Source organism: Amphiprion ocellaris, chromosome 7 (assembly GCF_022539595.1).
Source record: "Amphiprion ocellaris isolate individual 3 ecotype Okinawa chromosome 7, ASM2253959v1, whole genome shotgun sequence".
NCBI classification, from domain to species: domain Eukaryota; kingdom Metazoa; phylum Chordata; class Actinopteri; family Pomacentridae; genus Amphiprion; species Amphiprion ocellaris.
The window spans coordinates 27,334,494-27,359,524 of NC_072772.1; the positions used below are offsets into that span (position 1 = coordinate 27,334,494).

General features: G+C 40.1%; 3 protein-coding genes and 1 long non-coding RNA gene across 5 annotated transcripts; 1 reads left to right on the forward strand and 3 right to left on the reverse strand.

The window, feature by feature from the left end:
• Positions 1–1,459, reverse strand: or95a1 (odorant receptor, family 95, subfamily A, member 1). Its single transcript, XM_023269174.3, has one exon. The coding sequence runs from the start codon at positions 1,253–1,255 to the stop codon at positions 290–292; it is 966 nt and encodes a 321-aa protein (XP_023124942.2). The 5' UTR covers positions 1,256–1,459; the 3' UTR covers positions 1–289.
• An 8,109-nt stretch (positions 1,460–9,568) lies between these two features.
• On the forward strand, positions 9,569–11,962 carry LOC111568103 (diablo IAP-binding mitochondrial protein-like). Of its 2 annotated transcripts, none has more exons than XM_023269588.3 (6): positions 9,569–9,880; positions 9,985–10,096; positions 10,250–10,375; positions 10,633–10,743; positions 10,873–10,969; positions 11,383–11,962. In XM_023269588.3, the coding sequence occupies exons 1-6, from the start codon at positions 9,744–9,746 to the stop codon at positions 11,586–11,588; spliced, it is 789 nt and encodes a 262-aa protein (XP_023125356.1). In that variant the 5' UTR covers positions 9,569–9,743; the 3' UTR covers positions 11,589–11,962. The 2 variants fall into 2 exon arrangements, with proteins under 2 accessions (XP_023125356.1, XP_023125362.1); XM_023269594.3 differs by having other exon boundaries at positions 9,988–10,096.
• A 6,123-nt stretch (positions 11,963–18,085) lies between these two features.
• Positions 18,086–18,549, reverse strand: LOC129349246 (uncharacterized). Its single transcript, XR_008602169.1, has 2 exons — positions 18,420–18,549; positions 18,086–18,305 (listed from the first exon to the last, which is right to left on the reverse strand). It is a non-coding gene; the product is annotated as an uncharacterized LOC129349246 (long non-coding RNA).
• A 2,196-nt stretch (positions 18,550–20,745) lies between these two features.
• On the reverse strand, positions 20,746–21,690 carry LOC111567828 (odorant receptor 131-2-like). The gene has a single exon (XM_055012304.1). The coding sequence runs from the start codon at positions 21,688–21,690 to the stop codon at positions 20,746–20,748; it is 945 nt and encodes a 314-aa protein (XP_054868279.1).
• Positions 21,691–25,031: the final 3,341 nt, after the last annotated feature.

Consider the following 25,031-nt stretch of genomic DNA (forward strand, 5'->3'; position numbering starts at 1 on the left):
TCAAACGGAGCACAAAGCGGGAAGTTTTTACTAATTTACTAGTGCAACTCTGGAAGTTGTTCACTCATTAGACTCATATGAAGATTTTGCACAGATCATTTGCAGTGAAAGCACACAAGGAGCAGACCTGTTAAATGCCAGTATGACTAATATTAATAACAAAACAGCATAGAAAACCTGTTCAGAGTTCATATGTGTATCTGATCTCACTGGCCTCTTTTTAAGACCTGCAGCCACCCCGATTAAACATCACAAGCACATCTTTTGACAGTTTTGCACAATGCTTGAATCATGAAGCAGACAGACTGTGCTGCAGTTTGCCTCTGACACCAGGTTTGATTTTGTTTGAGCAGCAGAGGAAGGTTTTTCTGATGTAGTCTCTGAGACTCTGATCTCTGAAGCCGTAGATGAGCGGGCTGAGGAAGCGAGGGATCAGGATGAAGCAGAAGTAATTGAAAAAGGCAATATCTTCTGGTAACCAGTTAACATGCACCACTATGAGAGTCTCGGTGATGGGGTGAGTGAAAGCCAACAGGCAGAGCAGCAGCTGGAAGCCGTGCAGCAGCACAGTGTGCATGGCTTTGCTTCCTGATGCTCTGTTCTGCCTCATCTTCCTGGTTTCTATCAGGATTCTCACATATGTAAAGAGGATGACAACAGCCACTATTGTGAACATGAGCACATAAAATGCAGCTTTGAACAATGTGTGGACTGCAGATGAGTTTACAACAGACGGTTTGCAGAACACAGGGGTGGAGAAGGCATCTACAGCGGAGTCTAGCTCCCCGATGGCAAAGTCTATGCTGGGGTAAGTGCAGCTGAGGAGCCACAGGGACAGAATGATGATCCAGATGCGGTCCGAACGCCAGACGGCCGGACGCTGCAGGGGATAGAAGATGGCAACGTAACGCTCCATTGACATCGTGGCCAGAATTAGGAGAGTGTTCTGGAAAGTGGCAGTGGATATGAGCAGCAGAGGGACACAGTAGACCAGAACCAGCTTCACCTGACCCATGACGAAGAGGAAGAGCAGCACAGAGGACAGGATCTGCAGCGTGTCGTTGATCAGCATGGAGGCAAACAGGATGTAACGCGAAGTGTCCAGGAACTGCCTGTGAGATGCAAAGATGTGCAGCATGATGCCGATGCAGCAGAGGAAGATGCAGAAGAAGGGGATGACTATGCACACCTTGATGATCACAGACAGGCTTTTTTGCGAAGTTGCATTCACTGGGAGTTCAGTCAGATTCTGCATTTTAGAACTGAGGACTGAAGCACAAATGTTTAAGAAAAAGCATCGCTTTAGGCTGCATGTACACACAAAGAAAATAAAAGAAATCACATCATATTCCAAGACTGAAGATCACAATAAAACTTTGCTGAGTTGCCTCTCAGCAACTTGAAAACAAATTCACACTTTCTGCACTGCAAATGGAAAAAAATTTCCATATTGACAATAAAAGAGCAGCTCATTACTCACCTAGGAGAGCCTTCATCTGTCAGAGGAACTCTGACATCTCTTCTTCTTATCATAAAACATATCTTCAGTGGATGTTCCTCCCCTTATCTCATGGGCTTGACATCATTCCAGTATGTCTGACTGAGGCCTGATTCCTCCAGAGATACATTCATCTCACGCTATCATAATTAAGGATTATGTTTCTCACCAACAGCAGATTTCAGTGCAGCGATGACTAGTAGGTCTAACATTTCTGAATTCATGTAAAGTGGTTAAGCAGAAAAGTATGACTGCAATGTATGACTTAAAAACAACCTGTTCTGATCAAAGTGACTGCTACACATGTCAAACCAGCATTTGAAAATAGTTGAAGTTCCTCTTAAATCGACAGAATAAACTCAGGCAACACTAATTTTTGACCCTTATTGTTGACATTTAATAATCCCCCAGTTTACAGGCTTCAAACCGACAGGTATTGCTAATAAAAACATAAAAATGCAGCATTTTTATCTCCGAGTCTTAACAAATGACACATATTCACGTTGAGAGATTGCAGCTATCCAACTGTTTAATCATGCAGCAAACTAAAAAATGTAAAATCTACAACATGCTGCCTGCTGTTAACTTTAACAGTGAATTTCATTACAATAGACAAAATGTGACAGCACTATATACTCTATATTATTTTTCAAGAGAAAGAAGGTTAATTAAGGTAAATTAGGACATTTACTCAAGTACTATAGGCCACAATGAAGCGGTACCTGTACATTCAATCAAGTGCCATGCCATTCAGCGTAGGCAATCATTTCTCTCCAGCTCCTCCAATCTTTTGCCCTCTGAATTGTGACTGTTGCCCGTTCCATGTGTAGCCATGATGTAAGTCCATCTATCATTTTCATCCTCTGTCTGCCTCGTCCTCTCTTCCTGTTAATTTTTCCAGTTGTGACAATATATTCCAGGGTCTCCTTCCTTAAGATGTGTCCAAAAAATGTTGCTTGCCGTTTCCTAATTTTGTTCAGTAGTGTATAATTTGTGTTTAGTGTTTTTAAAACATCTCCATTAGTTATTCTGTCCATGTAAGATATATGCAGCATGTGTCTGTAAAACCACATCTCTGCTGCACTGATTTTGTTTGACATTTTATTATTTACGTTCCAAGATTCACAGTATTGGTGTCGGTGCTGTATAAGTGCTCTGCACTAATACAGCAGAAGGAGATGTAAGGCACTCCTTCTGTCCGATGGCCTACAGGTCACCGTTGGGCAAGATGTAGCACCTGTTTAGCCTCCTGACCAGGATTACGTGAAACCATGACTTGCAGGTGGATGGATGATTGTACAAGCAGATTCAGTTTGAAGTAAATATATGGTTGTATAATCGCAACGCTGGGCAGAAGAATCCATAGATCAATGGCCAGGGTTAGTACAATCATGAACTCCAGTCAACGTCGGTTTAAGCTCAAAGATGTGAATTGAGCCTTCAAGGAAGGAGCCTCATCGGTAGGGAATTTCGTGTGCCACAGATGAACCCTGATCGTAATCCAGCAACCTGTACCAGTGTTTTAATTTTATGCTGCTATATTCTACATGTGTCATTAGTTTCTTGCTTCTTTTTAAGATTTTTATCATGTACTACTAGGAGAAGCAACCACATTACACCAATCCTTGCTACCTTTCACTTTTCACATTTCCAACAGCTAAGCTTGAGAAGAGAAACAGCATTAGATGTGATGTTATTGTCATTTTAAATGAGCCTAAACCAGTGCATTCATTCATTTTCTGTTCAGATCCCACTTGATCAAAAGTGGCCCAGTTTGGTGGAAACTTGCTCAGTGTGGCTGCATGTTAAAGCCTCACATGTATTAATGCAAAAACACACGTGGAAACACTGAACTAGTTACTGAAGGCCACTGCAGCGGTTAGAGTTTCAGGACATCAGAAATGCCTCCAGCGCCGACCAGACGACCACAGAGGTTCCTGTAGATTTGCGTTTTGCTGATGAAGTGATTCTGCTGAGCCTCTTCCAGCTGGAAGTGAAGCTCTCATATCGATTGTTGGCACAGCGCTGATTCTGCTGAGTTGACGGTTGCAGACGAGCTGGGTCAGTTACTCCAGTTGTATCTCGTATGAAGCAGTTTGTGAGCTGTTGCACAACATGATTTGACGTCACTCAGCCAATTTTACCTTATTGTCGAATCATTTAGTGTGACTTAAGTGCAAATGTCTGCAGAGTTACATCACCGCAGGGTTAGAAAAGGAGGTCCTGGGTAGGGGGGCTAGGTTATACAACTGATAAATGTGTCACAATAACATGTTTAATTTCAGCTGATATTTATAATTACTGATCATTTTTCATGACTTGTTTTTAATTAAGACAAGGAGAAAAAAACATGATTTTTTATTTAACCGCTTTAGCCTATTTATCAAGTTACACAATAATAATTAAATTGTTAACACAACAATGAAAAGTACAAAAATGATTACATTTCCATTCATAAATAAGATAAATAAGGACAAAAGAATCATCTCACCCTGATACACATCAAATAAAGCAAGCATGGAAATCCTGGAGTACCCGGGGCAATAAACAGAGTGAGATGGACGAAGCTGCTGCACCACATTAAAGTTAAGGTGTTGAGTTTTTGAGCACCAAATATTACCAGACATAATTTGGCACCTTGATGTCAATGCAGCAGAGAGCCAGGACTGCATTGTTTGGGTGAAGTTGGTGTTTTCAAATCTTGAAGCTCATCTTGCAAAGTTCAGGTGGCAGGAGGCTAATGCACCTCAGAAGACCTGCACAAAAGTCACAGTGGGAGCAACGAATAGCAACATGGCTCCATTATTAAGGGAGATCATAGCTTATACCTGAATTTTGTAATTTTATGTGCTTCTGTGGAGGTTTTCATCAAATTCAAGTGAACCTATCGATCATTATATCAAAGATTTTTCTTACTGCTGTCGATAAGATGTCTTCTGCTTTATTGCCCAGGCCAAGTTCTGGCTCATGTAGGTAAGTGTTGCATTAAAGAGAGTTTTACAAAGATGTTTTTGACTGGTACATTTGACTTTTTTTTTTTAAAATCTGAGATTAGTGTGATGTGAGTATAAAGATCTTTGCTACCTGACCTTCATCAAGCTCAAGTAGAAACAAAGAGCATTTTTTACATGTTAACAGTCAGTGAATGGTGGAACACTGAAGCACAGTCATTTTGGTTTGACAGAAAATATCCTTAACCAGGAGTAAGCATCTTTAGAACTGTTGAAATTTTCCAAAGGCCAAATGTTTCCTTTTGGAGTTGAAGGCCTTGGTTAGTTGATGTGGCTACTGAGCCAATTGTGTTGTTTAGTCAGGCTGAAACAATTCCATGAGGTTCAGTAACTTGATTACTGAAAATCAGCTATGCATATTCTTTGCATCAACACTCATATAACTATATACAGCTTCCCTGTCGACACAAGTTGCAAAATCAAGAAAGTGAAGAAAAGAGAAATCCACACAGATTGTACAATTTGGGGGGTTCTTTCATTCTAAAAAGGTACAAAAACTGTGTATAGCATGAGTATTGTAAAAACTCACTAGTCAACTACAACAGCATGTCATTGTTTCAGCATTGTAGCAGAAAGCATTCAGTCCTCAGTGCAGACCAGACACAAGATAACTTTAACTTTTTATATAAATAAATATATACAGCTGTGATGAACAGGCAGTCTAGCTGTAGAGACCAAAAGCATATTTTGTATCAGACTGAAAACATGTTTATTTCTGCTGTAAAGTTGGACATTTTAACACGAGGGTCTATGGAGACTGGCTCACTTTTGGAGACAGCCCCAAGTGGTAATTTAAGGAACTGTAGTTTTTTTAAAACACTTTCAACAGCTAAGCTCGAGAAGTGAAACTGCATTAGATGTGATATTATTCAGCGTTGTGGTGCTTAGCCACCTCTCAGACCAACTGAAGCTGATTTAATTAACAGCAGTTATATGAATACAAGGCACATTTTTCCAACACTCTGAACATCATTCACTCCAACCAACTCGCCGTCTAACTAGCAAACTGCTAGCGTCAGATATTTTGCCCCAAATATCAATTTTCGTGTCGTGATTTTGACAGAGGTCCTAAAATGAACCATGAAGGATATTTTAGTCGGTGGTCATTCTGCTCCCTGATGTTGCCCAGAGAGCTGATGCCTTTTCTGAACTGTATGGAAGTATGAAATTTAAGCAATAAAAATGTAAAGTATTCTATTCTGTTCATTTTAAAAGACTAATCTAGTTTGCATGTTTACAATTCCTCTTTTACAAAGCAAAATATTTCTTATCCAAGTAGTTGATGCTGCAGCTCAAGAAAGTCCTAGTTTACTACTGGTATTTACTACATTTGGAATCAAGACCTCTAGACGTATGTCTCTTAGTTTTAACTCAGCCACTGTCAAAGTTCATCATAACTGGCACCAGAAAGATTGTTAGCTCAAAAATACTTTCACCAGACTGTTGATATTTACATGACTATTATGGACTGTTGCTGAAGGTAATGATAAAGTTCAGGCCTGCAGACATGACAGGCCAAAGGTTAAAGTCAGGGTCAAAGGACGTTGTACTTCAATGGCTGCTGAGTTCTGATTTGTTGAACATGTGCTATCAGAGAGACAGAGAGGTGGTAAACAATCGACTGAGGGATTAGAACAGCGCCTTTCAGGACAGTATATGTGTACTTTGAATTATGTCTATTTTACTGATGATATGTGTAAATTGCTCTCACTAACAGGGAGGAGAAAATGTGCAAAACACAACAGAAATGTTATATTTGTAATGTTTTATTGTACTTTTTTATATCATACAATTCAAACTAAACAAATATTTACTGGTTTGTGTTTCTGCCCTTTAAAATTTTGCATCTCACAGCTTTGCCAAGATTCACCTGAATCCCTCTAAATCCATCTGAATCCGTCTTATAGTAAACACTACAGTTGAGAATTTCAGGTTTGTGCATGAAGCTGCTTGAATGTTGGACTGCAGGGCAAAATGCAAACAAACAGCTTGAAAAATATTGATCAGACACAAAGCTGGTACTGTTTTTCATGTACTGTGTTGTTTTTTTGTGGGTTTTTTTGATAACGTTTCAACACAGTTACTGACGTCTGTAATCACAGCTGCAAGTTTCAGATGTAACATTGGTCTTGTTTTTCAAGAAGATGATGAAATCCGCTAGAGATGTTTCTGAAGTTTCAATGAGCATCTCCTGTGTCCCCTGCTTGGCAATTACCAGGCGAGCTGATTATTAACACAAAGCTCCTGAGTCCAATTGTGAAACCTGAAGCTTTCATTTGTTTGACAAACAAGTTGACTCAGTTGAGAGCAGCTTGGGGGCTCATCAGCTCTTTACATAAGTCCTGCGTCAGTAATCAGGGGGCTGGACCAAAATCTGAGTCCAAAACAAACTTTTTGCCTCTGAACTGCAGTGGACACCACCTCAGCAAACAAGTTATTTGGAGGATTTCAGACAGAGTAAATGTTGTTACCAAACAATTGGCACCAAAAGATTTAGTGAAATATTAAATGACACAGAGAAAAGATAGATAAATACATGTTATTTTTCTGTAAAATTAAGAATTAAAGTAAAGAGGGTGGGTTTAATAAGGGTACAGTATTGGCTCAAATGTTTGTTTGTCCAACATCTGATTCTGAGACATTTTAAGAATAAACACAAACATTCGTCATATTGTAAAAGTTTCCTTAAGATACCCCATAAAAAGATTGTAAAATTAGCCTGACATAATCCACTTTCTACAACTCTGCCTCATCTGCATGTTTACAATGTGAAAAATATTAAAACACAAGTTCTCATGGGACGTAACCTTTAATACCTTCAACAACTCATTCATGTTTTCACACTTGAGGGCCACTTTCTCAAACAGGAACCCACACGGAGTCCTGTTTTGGATTCAGACTTGATATTCTATTTTAGTTAAATATTTGAGATGTATTTTGCATAATTTCGTAAACATTTTTGAAACCTTCAACGGTGCACATTTGGTATCTTTGTAAAGTTTGGGATTTAGATTTTTTTATTGCTGTTGTGTTTGAACAAGGCTTAGAAGCCCTGCATAGACCCACTATGACCGACCTACAACTGCGATTCATCCAAAGAGAAGTCCTCATGATAGAACATATATTTAGTTAATTTATGCTCAAACTTACTATGTGTAACTTTATTCTCCCCCGTCTGGCACTGAAAGTAATTGCACACTGTTCACACTTTCTGGGTTTTTGGTTCTAGTTGCTGCTCTCACGACTCGATGCCGTTGCTTTTCATCTCTTAGAAAACAGTCAAGGCTGGTTGGCCTAAACATGGCTGTGGTGCACCACTGCAGGAACATCGCCACAGAAATCAGATTTAAAACTCTGGTATACTGTAAACTACAGAGATGTTTACCTGTCATCAGTAGGCTTAATCAGCAATGTGTGGACTGTAAATAGATGTTAATTTTACATGTAAAAGTCTCACAGTCCAGCTTTAAGATACTAAGTAGATGCAAAACGTGAATATGCCTCTATTTTAAGACAGCCCCAAAATAAGCAATGAGACTCAATGACTCTCATCTGTTTGTTTAGAGTTCTTCAGCAAAACCCTGCACCTACATTTCCCATATTGCAGCTGCACCCCCAACCGTACATAAATATACAGGGGGTCCTCAACTTACATCGGAATTCCTTTCCTACGGTGCGACGGAACTCACATACTGTGTATGTGGCGTGCAACCGGTGAATGTAAACAAAGCCGTCTTCCTCTTACAATGCCACATGACGAAGTATTCGTCCGCTCCACTCGCCAACTAGTTCCCACTCAAAATTTGTTTTAACATCGTAAACGCCATGCATCGAAATGATGGAACAAGACTTTCTTAATAAATGTAGGAGAGATGGCAAAGTAACCACAAAATGCCGTAGGTCAAGAACGTCGTGAACCGAAGACCTGGTGTATAAGCAGACATACCCCAATAGTTGATGTTTCATGCAGTCAAAGATGAAAACAGATCTGCAACCAAATGCTGTATATTACATAATGACTATATATTGATTTGCTAAGGTTTAGAATATTTGCAATGCAACAAGTCAAATCCTTCAAAACTGAAAGTTAGTTCTCTGTATTTGATGATATAAAATTCTCCACAACATCATCAGGACTTCAGCGGCTGAAATGAGTTTCCTCCGCAGGGTGGCTGGGCTCTCCCTTAGAGATAGGGTGAGAAGCTCGGCCATCCGGGAGGATCTCAGAGTAGAGCCGCTGCTCCTCCGCGTAGAGAGGAGCCAGATGAGGTGGCTCGGGCATCTAATTAGGATGCCTCCTGGACGCCTCCCTGGTGAGGTGTTTAGGGCACGTCCCACTGGGAAGAGGCCCCGGGGAAGACCCAGGACACGCTGGAGAGACTATGTCTCCCAGCTGGCCTGGGAACGCCTTGGGGTCCCCCGGGAGGAGCTAGATGATGTGGCCGGGGAGAGGGAGGTCTGGGCTTCCCTCCTAAAGCTGCTGCCCCCGCGACCCGACCCGGATCAGCGGTAGAAGATGGATGGATGGATGGATCATCAGGACTTTCTAAATTTTAACTAAAAACTAAATGGAGCTGCATGTGTTTCATTTTGTGCAAAATTTCTCTTTTTGTCCCACAAATTGGCTTTATTGCCATAGCAAATGACAGAAAAGGCAGTCATTATTATATTATATTCTGATGTTTCTATGATTGCATATAATTTGCTAATATTTTAATTTTCTTATGTATGAAAGTGGAAATTTTAAAACACCCTAAGTGGGTCCTAAAACATCTGTCCAACAAAAAAAGATTTTTTAAAAATAAAGTACAGATGAAAATACATTTTGTTCTCTAAATTTCTTTAATGGGTTTATGTTATGAACTTACATGCACATACACAGACAATGGAACATTGCTGGTTTTGCAAACAACACATCAGTTCTGTAACCTGCACGTATCTGTGGCGCTCGGCAGATAAAGCCAAATACGCACATTTGCAGGCAGAGTCAACAGATCAATGCCTCTTACGTAATGAAGCTGTGCTGAGGCCTTATAAATACCCAGTGGATGGGACAGTTGGTATCTAGTTGTTGAACAGACTCAAAGCTTTCTAACAGGGATTATTGCTTAGATATTACAAAAAGAAGTCAGCAGTGAGTGGACAGCTCACAGAACATCTGCAGTCAAAGATTTATTCTACAAATCATATCAAATAGGTTCTGTTGTTACCCCAGCATCTAAATAATCTGCAAAATGCAAGCCGTTCGTCAGTGCTCAGTGTGTGCCAGACATGCTGCTGGAGGACTCATCAGAAACCAAACCGATGTTTCACTGCTGCAGACCAGCAGGAGTGTGTTGAGGAGAGGAGCTGCATGCGTCCGCTTCCTCAGGTAGGTTCTGAATAATAAGCATGAAGCTTCACGCTGCTTTTTGAAATTTACCTGAAGATTTGTAAAATTCAAACATGCTTATATGCTGTCCTGATTCTCTACAGCAGCTCTGAGGGCAGGAAGCCTGGAGTCCAGACGTTGGGCGGATTGACTTCACACATGAGCATCGCGTCTTTAAATGCTGACAGTGGGCTTTGTGATGTTCCTTTTGCACAGGTTTGTGAGTCTCTTACCAGACATAATATAACACAGCACGTGCACCAACACAGCTCAATCCTTAGAAAAACATCTCTTCTTGTTCTACATATTTTGTACTTGTAGAAATAAAAAGCAAGAAATAAGTAATCTAATTTTTCCCCTCGTTTGCAGCAAGTGGAAAACCTCTCACACAACTCTCTGATCAGAAGAGCTGCCTCAGTGGTTACAGACAGTTCAAGTACGTTCCTCTCCCAGGCCACCTTGGCTCTGATCAATGCCCTGACAGACTATTCAAAGGTACGTTTTCACCTGATGTTAAGTACTGTATGCATGTTTTGAGATTATAAGCTGAAGTATTACACTAAATTTACCACTATGATGATGAAAAGGCAAAGGTTTTTCAATGTACAAGTCTCTGGGTTTGAGTTGAAAGTAGATCTGTTCTAAACGTTCTGAAGAATGGTCACACTTTTCATGAACAGTCTGTCAGATATTTAGAAAATTGTTGCCTTGTTCTGTCTTTAACTGCCTGTCCTCCTTCTGTTTGCTAACAGGCTGTGCATTCACGCATTATTTTCCAAAGACGATATTTAGTCTCGCTGGGAAAACTGAATCCAGCAGAGCAGGACTCACTCCAGCAGGTGATCAGCGGCTGGAGAGCTGAGGTTAGCGTCTGTTTTCGTCTTTGGACAGAAAACAAAACCTAAATGCACTCATCAAATTACCTCTTACTGTTTGGAAAACCAACAAAAAGCGGCATTTATTACATTGAGTTTATGTTTTTGTCCTGACAGGCTATTGAGAGACTAGAAGAATGCAAACGTTACGAGTCCACCTGGAACAACGCTGTCAGCCTGTGTGAAATGGCAGCGGAGGCAGCATACACTTCTGGTCAGTGAAATGTTAATTTGTTTTCATACTGCTGTATTTATGATTGTTGGGAGAGTCAAGAAATGAAAATCTTATTCATGTGCTGTCCCTGTTCATATTATGGAAGATCTCATACAGTTGTATACAAGAGGTTTACAGTGTTTGAACAGAGTCATGCTTGAGTTGCACCAAGTCCATACATCTATAGGCCTCTAGAGGAAACAATGACGTAGAGTTACATTTGAGTCATTTTCATGCAGGAAAGGGTTGTTTTCATGGATAATGAATATGTAAATCTATAATTTTAATAAACAGACAGGAGTTTTTAGGGATTTAATCAATCATCGGAGAGGGACTTAAAGTTTGTTTTATTACAGCCTCTGAACTGCCTTAAAAATCTGACAGAATGTGTGTTTACATCTGTGTGTCTCCAGGAGCCCAGCAGGCATCCATCTCGGTGAGGACGAACATTCAAGTGGCCCAGTTGCAGGTGGACAAGGCCCGGAAACTTTCCTCGGATGCAGATAAGAAACTGGCCGAGACGAAAGTAGAAGAGATCCAGAGGATGGCTGAATATACGGCATTCCTGGAGAGCAGCGACGAGCACGAGGTGCAGGAGGCTTATCTACGGGAGGACTAAGACAAGGAGAGATGTTGGAAAAGTGCATGTTCATCTTCAACAACTTTGATCTTTCTGCAATGTTTGATGGCTGTATGATATTCATATATTTACGTTTACAACTAGTAAATTTACTTTAAAAAGAAAATTTACCAAATAGCAATTTGTAATTATTTACTATTGCATTGGTCATTATTTAAGACTATTTATTTGATTAGTCAATGTCAGCAAAATTATGGAATTTCCAGTGTGTGACAGTGTAACGTCACCACCGTGGATCACAGTGTATGTTTTGTTGTAACAAAGACATTATTTTTTATTAAACTATTCTGTGTATCAATAGTTTTCAGTGTTAATATCAAAAAAATTAATAAATCTATTTGTCTTAATATACAGTTTGTGTTGTGGTTCAATGTTTGTTGCCTTCTCACATTAGTTACTGGGATATTTGACTTCTGAATTACAACTAGATATAATTTTTAGGATTGTGATTATGGAAGAATGTGCTTGATACGATGTGTAATAATCACAAAATAATCTAATAAATAATAATAAAAAAATCTACAGTTTGGTTAAAAAATATTTGAGTGAAACGGAGTCAAATTTAGAGCCAGGTGTGTTTTAATACACAGACAATAGACTGCATACTCACTTTTACCAGTGGCAAACCCAAAGGATATAATGTCTTCAACATATTATATACCAGCAACCAAGACTTTGAATATATTTTTATTTTAAGTGCCTCTTATGGATTGAAGAATATTGCATTGGAATCAGTTTATTGTATGCCTTAGTATGTTCTTTAGCACCACCTGTTAGTAGCAGCAGTTTAGCAGCACTAAAAAAGTGAGCTAACAGAAACAGGAAGTACTGGAATGTGTGAGAAACACAGAGCATCAATCCTCTTAATCCTGTGCCTTACAGTCCACAAACTGACTTCATCTGTAAGTCATCAGCTCTTTACTATTAGTTTTACTTTACTATTATTACTTTACTGTTTAACATATTTCTGTTTCTATTTCTTGGGTTGAGTGCAATATTTTTTGATGATGGCTAGTTTTTACAAATAGATGCATTAGTACTTGGTGGTTAAAGAACAGGCACATATGTAAATAGAAGTTAGTAGATAGAAGTTACTGTTGTACTTTTCATGTTTGTTTGCTAAACACAACCATCACAACCATCTGTTCCTTGGTGGGTGCAAAGCAGGGGACTATAAGCTAGATAAGCTAAGCTAGAAGCACAGTTGAAAAATACGTTGCCTGCAACAGCTTTGTTCCCACACTGCCCCCCTTTTCAGTACATTAATTAAAGTCTGGCATTTACCAGAGTCTTTCACTTCATGGTTCATTTCATAATGGCTGTATATCCCTCTGTCTTTAGTCCTGCTAAAAACAGGCTGTTTCTTTGTCTTAAGCTTTAAATACAACTGAGCTACTGTCCACACCCCCTTCAGGAAGAAGACTCTCTCTCTGCATCTGTGATTGACAATGCGGTATGGAATCACAGGAGTGCCATAATTAAAGCTCAATCTGTTATAAACATAAGAAAATAAGTGTGTAAATATAAAGAGGAATAAATAAAAAATTAAAGCTGCAAGCAGCGTTGAACAGCTCCTTGCATCCTTGCTGGTAGGCGAATCCAAGCATGTCCACCAGGTGGCACTGCGACTGTGAGTGTATTTCGGGCAATGGAGGTGATGAGGGTTGGACTCTGATCACACATGTAAAGTTTCAGGCAGATTGGAGCATGTACAGGCTAGTTATAGAGCACGTCCTGTCCATCCACCAGGTGGCGCTATGATTGTGACTGTATTTCAGCATATGGTTGTGATGAGGGCTGGACTCTGATCATATTTGTAAAGTTTCAGGGAGATTGGAGCATGTACAGGCTAGTTATACAGCATTTCCTGTCCATCCAACAGGTGGCACTATCACTCTGAATGTATATTGGTCTATGGATGTCTTCAAAGCTGGACTCTGATCACACATGTAACGTTTCAGGCAGATTGGAGCATGCAGAGGATAGTTACACAGCAGTTGATGTTTCATGGTGAAGGATCAAAATTGTGGAGGCCGCCACGGCCATGACCATTGGCTTGCGAGGAACCTTTTGGTAACTTTTGGTCATTATGTTATGTTGTATATACGGGCCAAATTTGAAGTCTCTAGGTGTTACCCCCTTGGAGGAGTTTGTTCTCAAAAATGAAAAAATCGTCAAGATTTGTCCAATTAATCCAAAATAGCGGACTTCCTGTTGGGTTTAGGGCATGGCTCCAAGAGGCTTTTTTTGTGCATCCTGATGTGCTCTATATGCCTCCCAAATTTTGTGGACGTAGGTGAAATGTGCTGCAGGGCTATTTGTTAAAAATACTGCAGGGGGCGCTATAGTACATGCAGTGCTGAGATGCATACAGTGTCCTTCCTTGGGTTGACTGTGATGTGTGCGGTAATTTTGGTGAGCTGCTGAGCATTCCTAACCTGTCAAAAAGTACTTTGTTTTTCACGGTGATATTTGGTTGCTATGGCAACAGCGTTGCATGAAATGTCAAAGCCTTCACAGTGTGGGATTGTCAAGAGGTGAAGACTTGGCTGACCAATTCTAAGCATTATATCACAAAATTTGGGGACATAGCACCAGAAAATAAAATGCCTTAAACTTACTGTTACCAACAGGTGGCGCTATGACTATTTCTAAATTTATGAGTGTGGATGTCTTCAGACTGGGCCTGGTGTCCAGCATGTGAAGTTTGGGCCAGATATGATCTTGTACAGCTGAGATATAAATCGTTAAATTTTCATGGTGAAACATCAAAATTGGCCGCGCCGCCACAGACACCTTTTGATGGCGAGTCACCATTTTCACTGTGAATCATCATCGATGTGTTCAGGCTTATGTCACCACATTTGAGATGAATCTGCTCAGCGGGCTGACTATAGTACATGAAAGTGTAAAAAATGTTAAATTCCTGATACCACAAGGTGGTGATATGACTGTGAATGTATTTCATCATATGGATGTCATCATGGCAGGACTCTGATCATACATGTAAAGTTTCAGGCAGATTGGAGCATGTTCAGGAGAGTTAGACAGCATTTCCTGTTTCATGGTGAAGGATCAAACTTCTATAGGCTGCCACGGCCACACCCTTTGACTATCCAGGAACACTTTAATAACTTTTGCTCAGTAAAGCCTGCTGCATGTACTGGCAAAATTTCAGGTCTCTTAAGCCGCATTTCCTTTAGGACCTCCTCAGAGCAGCACGGCTCGGCTCGTCTTTGTTTTTCCATGAGGACTAGTACCTCGTACCAGGTACTATTTTCAGCACCTTCTCGGCTGAGGTTCCAAGCGAGCTGAGATGAGCCAATAATGTGACGTCTGCAGAGTGCAGGCCACTGATTGGACAGGGAGTGATGACACACGAGAGCGACTCCAGCATGAAAAGAAAACCTGGCATTAAAAAAAACAAAACTGTAAACAGCGACGGTGTGCATTACTCTTCACAGAACTCTCTGCTCTTCAAAATTATAATATGACAGCCAGACCTGGACCGTGGGTGAATGAAGAGGTCGAGACTTTTCTGTCTTTGGTGGCAGACCAAAGAATACAGAGGGAGCTGGACGGAGAAAGTTTAACAGGAGGTCTCTGAGCAGATAGCCGCCAACAGATACAGCAGGACAATGAAGCAGTGTAGGCAGAAGATGAAAAAGCTCAAAAGTGACTTTCGGTCCACCAACGACCACAACAGCCAGCGTGGGTCAACCAGGAGGCTTTGGAAGAGGTTTAATGGACGCTATTTACTGGCACCGCACCGGCGAGCAACGGGAGGGAGACTCCGCCGCTCCATTGTTGGAGACGTTCGACAACGGTGAGTGTTTTGTGACTTCAAGAAACTTTTACGTCATTTATCCCATTGGTGGCAAGCTTCTTTTAAGCAAACCAACATATTTAGAAAGTAACGTCGTTGTCTCCTGTAGCAGACGAGCTAGCTAGTTAGCCATCAGCGCTAGCTAGTTAGCCATCAGCGCTCTCTAGTTAGCCATCAGCATTAGCTAGTTAGCCATCAGTGTTAGCTAGTTAGCCATCAGCGCTAGCTCCGTGCTCTGCTTGTTTTTCGTGCTGCTGTTTCATACGTTTTGCTCTCAGAAGCGAATACTTTAGTCAGCATGTCAACATCATCTGACGAACTAAGCTAGTGGTCTAACTGGTTTATTTTTTTCACAAGTTACAATGTTTTTCATGTACTTAGGGTGAGTGTTTATTTCTGTTCCAGAATCCCTTTCCACATGTGAAGCCTACTCCACCTCCGTCATGGAGCTCCCAGCTCCCCTGCCTCCTCTCCAGCACCAGCAGCGGCTCCTCTTCAGCACCAGCTTCGACACCAGTACCAGCTCGGACACCGACACAGTCAACATCCACCTCCAGCACGTCACAGCAACGTCTTATTACTGGTGAGACACAGTAAGCAGAGAGCATGGTTGATTTTCACATTATTATTATTATTGCAGGTGTAAATGCCTGCAAGCATGATCAGAACAGCGAGACCAATGACCAAGAATTAAGGCAGGTGTAAATGCAAACTGTGCAGCATGCCAGCTCAGGAACGCCTGATGAAAGCTACATGTAGCTACAGTGACACATGAACAGAACACATGCAGCTGCATTTTTTTTCCCATTGACTTAACAAGTAAGTCACTCTAATTAATTTACGTTCTGGTGCAGTGTAGTATTGCAACCATTCTTCTTATAGTCACTAGGTAGCTGTGAAACTGAATGAAAATATACATAGAAATAAGAAAACACAGCTGTTCTTAGCAACTCCAAAATGTGCACAGGATTAAATGAAGTTCACACCACGTTGTTTTTAGTTGTGGTGGAGGAGGTACTGTTTGTGCTTTGGTTAAAGGGAAGAGTTCCAGAAGTTTATTAAAGTATCAAAGACATGATCATGATTGAAAATGGATGGACGGGTGGCTAAACACATCACATCATAGCTGTGGAGTCCTTCAAGCTCCTGGGGACTACAATCTCTCAGGACCTGCAGTGGGAGACAAACATCCACTCCATCCTGAAAAAGGCTCAGCAGAGGATGTATTTCCTACAACAGCTGAGGAGACACGGCCTGCCACAGGACCTGTTGATCCAGTTCTACACTGCAGTCATCCTATCTGTCCTGTGCATCTCTGGATCAGCCACACAGCAGGACAGAAACAGACTACAGCTTGTAGTATGGACTGCAGAAAACATTATCAGAGACCCCACTCATCCTGGACATAAACTGTTTCCCCACTCCCCTCTGGCAGGCGCTACAGATCCCTGTACACAAAAATCACCAGACAAAAACAGTTTCTTCCCCACTGCCATCACTCTAATAAACAGCTGAGCCATTCCTACACACCTGTACAATAGTCAGTATTCCAATGGACATGTACAGTATTTTTTTTTCACCATGAACAGCATTCTCTGCTTTTTGCACTACTGTGTTTATAGCAATTATCATTTTGCTAATGTGTCCATATATTCCTTTCTAGCTGTAAATTTCTGTATATATTGTGTTATATTTAACTATTTCTTTTTCGTCCCTGTTCCTCTTTCTATAGTTTCTTTATTTTTTATTATTCTCTTTCATATTACTAGGGTGACACCAACAGCCGAAACCAAATTCCTTGTATGTTGTGTACTTACTTGGCCATTAAAGCTGATTCTGATCACTTTTCTGTCTTTGGTCTAGGCAAGAGGAAAAGGGGCCACAGAAAATTGGACCTTCCTAGCGTACTTGTGCAGATGCAGGCTGAGGAGGAGTGGAGTCATGCCCAGCATGATGAGAACATCCAGTTGCTCCTCAGTGAGGCAAGAGAGAATGAAGCAGCCTTGCAGCGGGAGGAGATGGCCCAGAATGCTGCCTTCAACCAGTCGTTCCTGGGTGTGCTGGGGCAGCTGGGGCAGGCAGTGCTGGGTGTGCTGGGGCAGCTGGGGCAGGCAGTGCTGGGTGTGCTGGGGCAGCTGGGGGCAGGCAGTGCTGGGTGTGCTGGGGCAGCTGGGGCAGGCAGTGCTGGGGCAGCTTGTGCAGGCAGTGGGCAGCCAGCAAGTCCACCTCCCAGAGACTTGAGATTTAGTTGTATATAGTTTTAATTTTAGCCCTCCACTGTAGGACAGGCCCACCACCGTTTGTACTTTGCACATTGTAAATAGTTTAGATTTTGCTGCTGACTAATAAACTATTTTATGACTTATGTGTTTGCATCATAACTTTTCATTTTGTCTGTTAAGACACTGGTAGGAAAAGAGTCAACAGTCTGAACCAAACAATTCTGCATTTCCTAATAATGTATTTGTGTTTAATGGGATATAACATGTTTTAACACAAACTACTTTATGATTCTTAATTCCATTGACCAAATTACACCAAAGCAATACTGATTTATCAAACTGGAATATTCTTAAAACAGCTGTTTTAATGTTTGTCATGTAATCAATCTTGCTAACCTTCACAAATAAAACAATAACATAGACACATCTGCAAAAGGTACAAAAGTTTATTGTCAGAATTGCATTAAAGAAAACAATAGCGGTCCGGGGACAGAAAAACAGAAGTATAACAAGAAGAATAACTTTGCATGACACGTACTGCATCAGTGCATCCTGTACATCTCTGCCCTCCTCCTCTACACCTTGTGCCACTGCAGGCTCATGTGCTGCTGCTTCAGGTAAATCCCATGAAGTCTCATCAGAGAGCATCTGAAACACATACACAGCATACATATTTTAATACCTAACAGCGATAAACTGCAGCCATTACAGGGTCGTTCACATGACTGATATACGATAGCTAGTGAACTAGCATTAGCTTACCCTCATATGTCGTCTAGTTCATATCCTCTTGTCTTCAGCTTGATGCTGCTGTATCGCCTCCTAAACTCTCCTGTGTGTCTCCTGAGTGTTTCGACTCGCCGCTCTCAGCTTTCTCCGACTCTTTGACTCTATTACTCTGAATCTGACAGAAAGCCACAGACCGAGCAGCAGGTGAACCATCGCCTCCATGTCCATTGTTGTGTTGCGTTTGTGTCGCACACAAATGACGGTAAAGGACCTTCGGTCCGCCGTGCGATGACGACTCCACCCACGATGAGGTGGTACTCAATGTAATGGAAAAACAACTAAACTGAGACGAGCCGTGGTGAGCCGAGTAGGTGCTTATCGAAATGTGACTTTAGACTTACCCCCGAGGAGTTCAACACAGATTTTTTACAGTTAATGCATGATGACAGACTTCCTATTGGGTTTACAGTATGGCTGTGATTGACTTTTTTGTGCGTCCTGTTGTGCTGCATATGCCTCCCAAATTTTGTAGCTGTAGATGAAATATCCTCCCAGTTGGGCTAATACCACATTTTTAAATTTTGTAGGGGGAGCTATGAAGCCATTTTTTTCACATACATGAACAAGCCCCATAGTATATCAAATTTTTCGCCAGTTCTGATGTGTGCCAATTTTCATGACTTTTTGAAGATGTTTAGGCCCTCAAAAATGCAGCAGTTTAGGCAGACAAATAATAATAATAATAATAATAATAATAATAATAATAATAATAATAATAATAATAATAATAATAATAATAATAAAAATAAAAATAATAATAATAATAATTCCTATATATATTATATATTAGGGTCCTACGCACTGTTGGTGCTCGGACCCTAATATATAAATCTTTTAAAAAATCAAGAAATAAATGTGTGAATATAAAGAGGAATAAATACAAGATGAATAAAAAATAAATCTGTTAAAAAATAAGGAAATAATTGTGTAAATATAAAGAGGAATAAATAAAAATAAATAAGCTTGGGGTCACTCAGGCAATTTCATGTTTTGCATGAAAACTCACACTTTTATTCATGTGCTAACATAACTGCACAAGGGTTTTCTAATCATCAGTGAGCCTTTCAACACCATTAGCTAACATAATGTAGCATTAGAACACAGGAGTGATGGTTGCTGGAAATGTTCCTCTGTACCCCAATGTAGATATTCCATTAAAAATCAGCCATTTCCAGCTAGAATAGTTATTCACCACATTAACAATGTCTAGACTGTATTTCTGATTAATTTTCTGCTGTCTTCATTGAAAAAAATGCTTTTTTTTTTCAAAAAAATAAGGACATTTCTAAGTGACCCCCAACCTTCGAGCAATGAAATGATTGGACATTGTAACGGTGAACTGGGAGATAATGACAGTTAATCCATCCATTCATTATCTATCTTATCTATCTTAATCCTCATTATGGTTGCGGGGGTGCTGGAGTCTATCCCAGCTGACTTGGGGCAATGACAGGGAACACCTTGGACAGGTCACCAGACTTTCACAGGGCTACATATATAGACAAACAAGTACACTCACATTTAATACCAGTTAATGAGGATTTCAAATCTAAATATTTCCAATAAAAAGTGTGTGCTCAGAGAAGTATCAGGATCTATACTACCAGTTATTTGTCCATATTTGAAGTTTGTTAGTAAAGTCATATAATATCATATTTCATCAATATATATCTATTTAACATTATGCTGTTGAATGTTAACTCAGATTCCAGTCTGTCATTATGTGACTTGATCAATGGAAACCTCAAACATACTTTACAAAAATGCAGCCTTTAATTTTAATATTGTACATGTTCTTGCACAAATGACACATATAAAGTGTATCAAATAACATAAATAATGTTTAAATGTGTTTAAACTTCTCAGTAAATGACACTTTTTTGCCAGTATTCAATACATAACTACATACATAATTAATGCATTAATGAAACAACTAAACAGGCATATTTTAGGTTCATATATTTTATTGTGTTCCAAGTTAACAAAACAACATCATAGTAACAATGTCAGAGAGAACAAATATGAGACATAAATGTATAATATGTAAGCAAGCAGCTGCTGTTGGGTTTAAATGCTACACAGACAGTAAAACATAAAACATGACCTGCAGGACAGCAAAGAGCAGACAAATGTAGCCACTTCAACTGAGAAATGATGCAAATATACAAAATCATCGTTCATCTTATATGTTCCCTCAAAGTTTGCCTGACATTTGACAGTATAATCACATGGATTCTGCATTGTGTATACTGTTATTACCAGTATGTGTTAATGAAATGAATTCCATCAGTAAATACATTCAGTGTGCATTTCTGTTACTAATCACAGTTCTTTCAAGCAAACCAAAGAAAGCGTAGCTTTTGAGTGCGAGAAAAAATGCTTCATCCCTGAGGCCATAAATGAGAGGACTCAGACATCTCGGAGCAATACTAAACATTACGTAGTTAAATAACCTGATGATCACAAATAACCTCAAATCAATTTGATAAACAACATTTTCTATCAATGGACAACACAGCTGGATGAGACAGAGGAACAGCTGGAAAGCATGAAGAATCACAGTCTCGAGGGCTTTCTGTTTTGACTTTTTGTTGTCTCCAGATGCAGCTTTGGCCACTTTCAGTATTTTCACATAGCAGAAAACAACAATGATGCACATGACCAAGAAGTAGAACTGACTCACAGCTGACCGAATATGATCGTGCCATTCATTAATGGTGAACATTTCAATAGAGCATAATTTGCCTTGTGTGTAGAAACTAAGGGAGACTGATGCAAAGAAAACAGAGAAAAAAACAATGCAGCGTATTAAGCCGATGGCATGAATGATGAGGATGACGTGCACGGTGCTGTGTGTGGAGCACAGCTGTGCATGATGCAGGGGAATGCAAATAGCCACATAACGCTCCAGCGTCATCGCTGTCAGTGTGACTGGTGTGACTGTAGTATACAGAGACAGCGTGAAACACAATACGAAACAAATCCCAACTTGCATTTGGATCTTATAAAAGACCAAGATGAGCATAAGGTAGCCCAGTACGAGCTGCACGCTGTCACAGAGCAGCGTCACAGCAAACAGGATGTAACGCATCGATGTGTAGAAACACTCCTTCTTAAAAAAGGTTGCAAAAAGTAACATGTTGATGGAAAAGAAAACTGCCACTAGAATCTGCAGAATAATGACATAATCATCAAACTGCAGCACAAAGAAGTCATCATGAAGCACTGAACTGTTGTTAGCCATAAATACTTTGACAGAAACACACAATGTTTCGAGAGGTTGACAAAAGCCAGATCAAATGATGAGAGTACAGCAGCTTACCAAAACCTCCATCTTGCCCTGAAGTCAGACGACTTCTACTGAGCTCTGTGTAGCCTCTGAGACTTTAAAGACTTGAAAAACAACAAATGAAGCTTCACTCGACATCGTCATTGTTACTTTCTGCCCGTCCTACTCATTGGACATCTATTATTAGAGCTGTGAGTGAGGCTGTGAAGAAATTCAGAAGTTTTTCTCATCTTAATTAGTTTTGAGTTCCTTATCTGTACTTTTCCATTAAGAAGAGACAGGGCAATTTTTACCAAAGACCTGGTGTTTTCCATTATTGTAAAAGGTACAACATTACCATCCAATCAGATGATATTTCATGAATTAATGAATTTGCAGACTCACAGTTGCTTTCTGTCACTGAATAGTTCATACAATGAAACAACAGCTCAGAGTAAAACCAAAATATCAGCATGAACTCTGGTTCAAATAAAAATGTTCTGGTTGTTTGCTTTATCTCTGAAAAGTGTGTATGCAGATGTTCTCTTCTAACAATCAGTCTTTGTGAACTTGCAAGCTTTGAATGTGTTTTATTTAGATACTGCAGATCTTCTAACTTGAAAATGGTGTCAAGAAGGTTCCTTCATTTTCTTGTGTTTGTGCAGGAGGTTGAAAAAAAAAACAGTCCATAAATAAAAGCACAACTAATTAGAATTAACAGAACAACTATCCCAAACAACAAAAAAAGAGTTCCTCATGATGTAGCAGCAGGGCTTGAAGGATGACATTAGTTGGTCAGTTGGTTTCATCAGGTTGCTTCAGAATCTCAGCTGACATGGTGCTCAGTAGATGAATCTTTCGACTCCCCTCACTTTTTCTCAGATTTACGTTTTTGGTTTTGAGGAGTGCCAAAGGAATCATCATGACAATGTGCAGAGCTCAGGGTGCAAATATAGACTTGTAGTCTTGTTTATGTCTAAGTGGCCCACAGTTGTTGACAAGCCGAGACCAGGTCAGACTGAGGTCAAAAATGCTCGAATTCGATAAATAAGTGAAGACAGCTGCAGTAGAGGCCTTGAGGAGCATCAACAAGGCGGATATGAAGAATCTGCTGCTACAAGTCATAAACCATGGTAAGGAAAACAGAACTGCAAATATTGAATGATTATTGCATTTAAGTTTATTTCACTTTGTCAAATGTGTTTGAACTGAGAGTGGAATACACAATGAATCGATTTCGAATCAAAGTTGCATTTTGAAACAGTCCAATGAGTAAATCACAAGGGCTGCAATCTGAAGGACTGACTGTTAATTAATAAGATGAATCCTGCATTCTCAGTTTTATATTATCAGAACAGGTGGAAACTGTCAGGCGTTGTTTATGCCCATTGACAAGTGTTTAGAGTGAAGTTAAAGGAAGCACACTGTGGTTTGACTGAAATAAGCTCAGTCTTCTTATTGTAGAGCCACACTTTATATATTTTGCAGCATGTCTGATCTAGATTTTAAATTGTTGTTTCAATGGTGTCAGCCGCGCTTTTAATGTTAGCTTATGTGACAACACTCCATTAGATGTGAATTCTAGTGAACTCTAAACTGAAACTGTACTTTGGATCTTTACCCCAAATTGTTTGGCCTCATAGAGTGTGCTTCAATTCCTACATGGAGGATAAAACCTTAAAACTTTAAAGCTGCTTCAGTGTATGTAAAAAATTCTCCATATCATCAGTGCTTTCTGTATTTTTTAAATGAAGCATGAATTGATTGAATATAACTTCCACTGCTATGAAATTTAGACAATAGTTTCCAGCAGAGGTCCAATTTTTAATTAAAGCTGCAAGCAGCATTGAACGGGTCCTCACACATTCACGCACTTTGGGACTTGGCGCACGTCGAGGTTGGCAAATGTCGGAGTGTGACATAAAAGTTAAAGTTTCGAGACGTAGCTGACCAATTTCAGGATAATAGCACAAAGTTTCTAGTAGTGTTATGTGCAAAAATAGAGCATTTCTCAGAGTCACAATGTGCTTGATAAGGAGGCAAAATGGCAGAGACAAGTCTAAGAAAAATACTAACACTGAAATTGGTGTCTTAAAAAGAGGACAAAATATATTGAAGCCAGTGTAAAGAGACTGAGACATACTGGGAGACAATATAAGAAGACTAAAACATACTGGGAGTCAGTTGAAATTGGCTGAAACATACTGCTAGCCAATAGAAAGAGGATAAAACATAACAGGAAGCAGTTTGTCAACTTTGAAACACACTAGGAGCCAATATGAAGGGACAGAAATAAGTGGGAGCCAGTGTAAAGAGAATGAAAAAATAATGAACATGAATATGGACAATCGGCTAGCAATAGCACATCAAAGTGTAAAACATGTTTCCTCTCCAGCAGGTGGCACTATCACTGTGAGTGGATATTGGCATATGGATGTGATCAGGACAGGACTGTGGTTAAACGTGTGAAGTTTGTGGCAGATTGAAGAATGCAGAGGATAGTTACAAAGCATCAAAGTTCAGGGGGTCGCCATGGCCACGCCCTTTGACTGATGCAGATGATTTTGATAATTTATCATCATTACAACTGGTTCTATAGACTGTCCAAATTCGATGTCTCTTGGAGTTGTCCCCTATGAGTAGTTAACCACTGAAAATGGCCAAAATGATCAAAAATCTCGCAATTAATCACTTCCTGTTGGGTTTCGGTCTTTGGTTCTATAGACTTTTTTGATCATCCTGACGTGCTACATATGCATGCCAAATATCGTGGATGTAGATTCATGTGTCAAAATGATTTATTTACTCTTTTATGGTGAAGGGTCAAATTTCCAGGGGTCGCCATGGCCACACCCTTTGACTGATGCAGATGATTTTGATTATTTATCTTCATTACGACCTGTTTTATATACTGTCCAAATTTGATGTCTCTTGGGAGTTGTCCTCTATAAGTAGTTAACCACTGAATATGAACAAAATCACCAAAAATGGTACAATTGATCCAAGATTGTGGACTTCCTGTTGGGTTTAGCTTTTGGGCACCTCAGACTTTTTTTCCCGCCCTGACATACTACACACGCATCCACCAAATATTGTGGATGTAAGTGAAACGCGCTCTTTGTTAAAAATACTGCAGGGGGCGCTATGTGCATACAGTGTCCTTCCTTTTGCCAACTGTGATATGTGTGGCAGTTTTGGTGAATTTCTGACCATTCCGAATGTGTCAAAAAGTAGTAACTGTTTTATGGCGAAGGATCAAATTTCCAGGGGCCGCCATGGCCACACCCTTCGGCTTTTGAGGAACCTTTTGATAACTT